The following is a 4,495-nucleotide window of genomic DNA, read 5'->3' as shown; positions in this document are numbered from 1 at the left end:
GAGACTCTGTCTCAAAAAAAAAAAAAAAAAAGGAAGGGAAGAGTCCCACATGTCTCACTTAAAATCAAAAGCTACAAATTATTAAGCTTAGTGAGGAAGGCATGTCAAAAACCAAGACAGGCCAATAGCTAGGCCTCCTGCACCAGTTAGCCAAGTTGTGAATGCAAAGGAAAAGTTCTTGAAGTAAAGTGAAAGTGCTACTCCAGTGAGCATACAAATGATAAGAAAGCAAAACAGTCTTATTGCTGATACGGAGAAAGTTTTAGTGACCTGGATAGAAGATCAAACCAGTCACAACATTCCCTTAAGCCAAAACCTAATCCAGAGCAAGTCCCAATTTCTCTTCAATTCTGTGAAGGCTGAGAGAAGTGAGGAAGCTACAAAAGAACATCTTGAAGCTAGCAGAGGCTGGTTCATGAGGTTTAAGCGAAGAAGTGGTCTCCACTACATAAAAGTGCAAGGTGAAGAGGCAAGTGCTAAATGTAAAAGCTGCAGTACGTGATCTAGGTAATCGATAAAGTTGGTTACACTAAACAACAGATTTTCCATGTAGACAAAAGAACCTTCTATTGGAATAAGATGCCATCTAGGACTTTCATAGCTAGAGAGGAGAAGTCAGTGCCTGGCTTGAAAGCTTCAAAGGACAAGCTGACTCTCTTGTTAGGGGCTAATGCAGCCTCTGGCTTTAACTTGAAGCCAGTACTCATTAGTCATTCCAAAAATCCTAGGGCCCTTAAGAATTATGCTAAATCTACTCTTCCTGTGCCCTATAAATGGAACCACCAAGTCTGAATGACAGCACCTCTGTTTGCAGCATGGTTTATTGGACTAGTATAAGGCCACAGTTGAGACCTACTGCTCAGAAAAAGATTCCTTCAAAAATATTACTGCACACTGACAGTGCACCTCGTCACCCAAGAGCTCCAATGGAGATGTACAAGGAGGTGAATGCTGTTTTCATGGCTGCTAACACAACATTCATTCCTTAGCCCATGAATCAAGGAGTAACTTCAATTTTCAAGTCTTATTATTTAAGAAGTGCATTTTGTAAGGCTATAGCTGCCATGGATAGTGATTCCTCTGATGAGTCTGGACAAAGTAAATCGAAAACTTTCTGGAAAGCAGTCACCATTCCAGATGTCATTAAGGACATTTATGATTCATGGGAGGAAGTCAAAATACCAACATTGACAAGTTTGGAAGAAGCTGATTCCAACCTTCAAGGATGACTTTGAGGGGTTCAAAACTTCAGTGGAGGAAGTAACTGCAGATGTGGTAGAAACAGCAAGAGAACTAGAATTAGAAGTGGAGCCTGAAGATGTGACTGAATTGCTGCAATCTCATGATCAAACTTGAACAGATGAGGAGCTGTTTCCTATGGATGAGCAAAGAAAGTAGTTTCTTGAGATGGAGTCTACTCCTGATGAAGATGCTGTGAACACTGTTGAAATGACAACAAAGGGTTTTGGAATATTACATAATTTAGTTGACAAAGCAATGGCAGAGTTTGAGAGAACTGACCCCAATTTTGAAAGAAGTTCTACTGTGGGTAAAATGCTATCAAATATAAAAGCATTGCACTCCACAAAGAAATCTTTTGTGAAAGGAAGAGTCAATCAACATGGCAAACTTCATCGTTGTCTTATTAAAAGAAATTGCCATAGTCACCCCAACTGTCAGCAATCACCGCCCTACCCTCATCAGTCAGCAGTCATTAACATTGAGGCAAGACCTTCCACCAGCCACTCTCGGAGGCTGAGGCAGGAGGATCGCTTGAGCTCAGGAGTTCACTTGAGCTCAGGAGTTCAAGACCAGCCTCAGCAAGAGCAAGACCAGCCTCAGCAAGAGTGAGACCCTGTCTCTACCAAGAATAGAAAGAAATTAGCCGTGCAACTAAAAATAGAAAAAAAATTAGCCAGGCATGGTGGCACATGCCTGTAGTCCCAGCTACTCAGGAGGCTGAGGCAGGAGGATCACTTGAGCCCAGGAGTTTGAGGTTGCAGTGAGCTAGGCTGATGCCAGGGCACTCACTCTAGCCTGGGCAACAGAGTGAGACTCTGTGTGAAAAAAAAAGACCCTCCACCAGCAAAAAGATTCTGAAGGCTCAGATGATCATTAGCATTTTTTAGGAATAAACTGGTTTTTTTAAATTAACAAATATATGTTGTTTTCCTAGACATAATGCTGTTGCACACTTTAGGCTACAATATAGTGTAAACATAACTTTTACATGCACTGGAAACCAAACATATTCATGTGACTCACTTTATTACAATAATCCTTTTATTCTGGTGATCTAGAATGGAACCGACAAATATCTCTGAGGTATGCCTGTATATTTACAGAGTACTAACATGTTTTCCAAAAGGAAGGTTGTGAAAACCAAGAGCAGATATGACTGCCTTTGAGCCTAAAAACAAAGTGCTGAAAGGCATAAACTATCCCTAGTCCCAAAGAAAGGAATACAAAAAGACTTCTCCTTTAAGAAAAGAACAGAGAACTCATTTTTAAAAACAGAAATCCTGGTTATCATGTATAATTTGAAACACTTAGGACTGCTTGACATTATGACACGGTGTCAAGTTACTTATGACACTGTGTTATAAAGCATCCAAGAAAGCTTCACAGCAAAAGAGAACACTTCCTCAGTAGAAGATTTGTAAGCAAAGAGATTCATCCTCATCTTTGGCAGTACCAACATATGTTACACAACTGTAGGAGATATTATTTACATTTTAATCTTCTACTCTGTTTCTACAGAGCACAAAGCCAGTGGTGTCCCCTGGAGTTGCCCAATCTGAACTACAACCCTTCCCCAACCCTTCTTGAAAATACACTACCCAAATATATACTGAATACTGAAGTTATTTACGGATGAAATGTATAGACTTGGGTACACTTCAAAATATTCTTGAAAAATAAGGTGGAAAAAGGATAAAATAAGAATGGTGAAATTTTAATAACTGTTGAAGCTACAGGTAATGGGTGTATGAGGGTTTATTACATTACTCTTTGTACTTCTGTGTCTGAAAAGCTCCTTAATAAAAAGTTTAAAAATATATACACTACCCCATAGCATGATTTATGAGACGTTTAAACAGTATCACCTGAGACACCTAAAAAAACTGATGATACAAATTTGATATTGAGAAAGCAAGACCATACTTAGATCTTACTTAAGACATCATATTTAAATCTCAATACTAAACGCTATCTACCATGGGCAGTGCCTGTGAGAGGCAGTATGGTAATATGGTAGAGATTGAATTAAGTTACCCCTAACAGATTTTTTCACAAGTTTCTAGGACACATTTGCAAGTACCAGAGGCAAAAATTAGATTAAGAAATAGTGTATTCCAGCCCTCATAATAATCAAAAACATCATAGAACAAACACAGAAGTATTGCCAAAGTCCCACAGATTCTACACCCACAACAAAAACTACTAAAGCACAGACCGAGTGAGTGCATTTTCATCTACTTAGGGAATTTTCATCTCAAACAACAATGTGCAGTAGAGCAAACTTAGAAATCCTTATCTGTGAGTGGGTGAAGACCAGAGCCAGTGAGCAAGCAGCATGAACACTAATTCAGGAGGGAAAACTCAGGAAGAAATCACAAAGAAGCGCTTCCATTAAGAGTTCTGCTGCCAAGACAGAGAGCTCTTCTCCTGACTCCTTGTCATGCACAACACCACAGTGACCTTTAACAAACAGGAGGTACAGTATTGCTGTAGTTAAAGCTCTCAGGGTGGTCCTGACAACTGAGAAAGGGCGCTAACTGAAGAAAACACACACTCTCTCAGAAGGGTCAAAATAAAAGCAATCCATTATAAATAATTCTTCCTCACCAAGAACAAATGAACCAACAAAAGGCCTCTTTTCGCTAATGGTAAAATCTAAAAAATGGCAATAGAGTTCTACCCTATGGGCTTTACCAGACTCTTAAAAGCTACTTGAACAGAGAAAAAACAAGCAAAAAAAAAATTTTAAATTGTTTATCTGCCTTAGATTTTAAAAAAATATACAAAATAGATGAAAAGAACTATTCATGACAGAATAAAATGTCTCTATATCCTTTTTCATCTGTTCTTTTTCATAAATTATAAATAGTAAATCCCCTAAGACCATACTAAAAGAGCCCATTCCCCATCTTTTATTTATTCCCCTTCTTTAAAAACAAAAATTTTTAAAGTTGACCCTGAGAGAAAACTTCTTAAATAAATATAAGAACAAAATCCTACATAATGTATCTTTCTACACACTCAATTCTCAAATATATCCAAATAGTCTTCATTTTAAAATGATCTAAATTACTTACCATCCAAAGCAAAAAAGTGCAAGATAAAGGCCCAAAAGGGTAGCAACTACATGTCTTATAAAAGAGCTAGTTTTGCTTGAACGTAGATAAGTTCGAAACCAAATGGCTGCTAGCAAGGCAAAGAGTTGGCACACTACAAAGTTGACCTGTAAAAAAAAATTAAAATTTTGTATTAG

At 38.1% G+C, this 4,495-nt stretch overlaps 1 protein-coding gene across 1 annotated transcript in view; it reads right to left on the bottom strand.

Annotated features, from left to right (window-relative positions):
* MBOAT2 (membrane bound O-acyltransferase domain containing 2) overlaps positions 1 to 4,495 on the bottom strand; it is a 170,321-nt gene that overhangs the window by 109,871 nt on the left and 55,955 nt on the right. The window contains exon 2 of the mRNA XM_012639943.1: positions 4,320 to 4,465. Within this exon, the coding sequence (XP_012495397.1) occupies positions 4,320 to 4,465 (146 nt within the window). The remainder of the gene's footprint in view (positions 1 to 4,319; positions 4,466 to 4,495) is intronic.

Source organism: Propithecus coquereli, unplaced genomic scaffold (assembly GCF_000956105.1).
Source record: "Propithecus coquereli isolate 6110/MARCELLA unplaced genomic scaffold, Pcoq_1.0 Scaffold145, whole genome shotgun sequence".
Taxonomy (NCBI): Eukaryota; Metazoa; Chordata; class Mammalia; order Primates; family Indriidae; genus Propithecus; species Propithecus coquereli.
The sequence above is the reverse complement of the archived record's forward strand: the minus strand, read 5'-3'. Positions and strand labels throughout refer to the sequence as shown.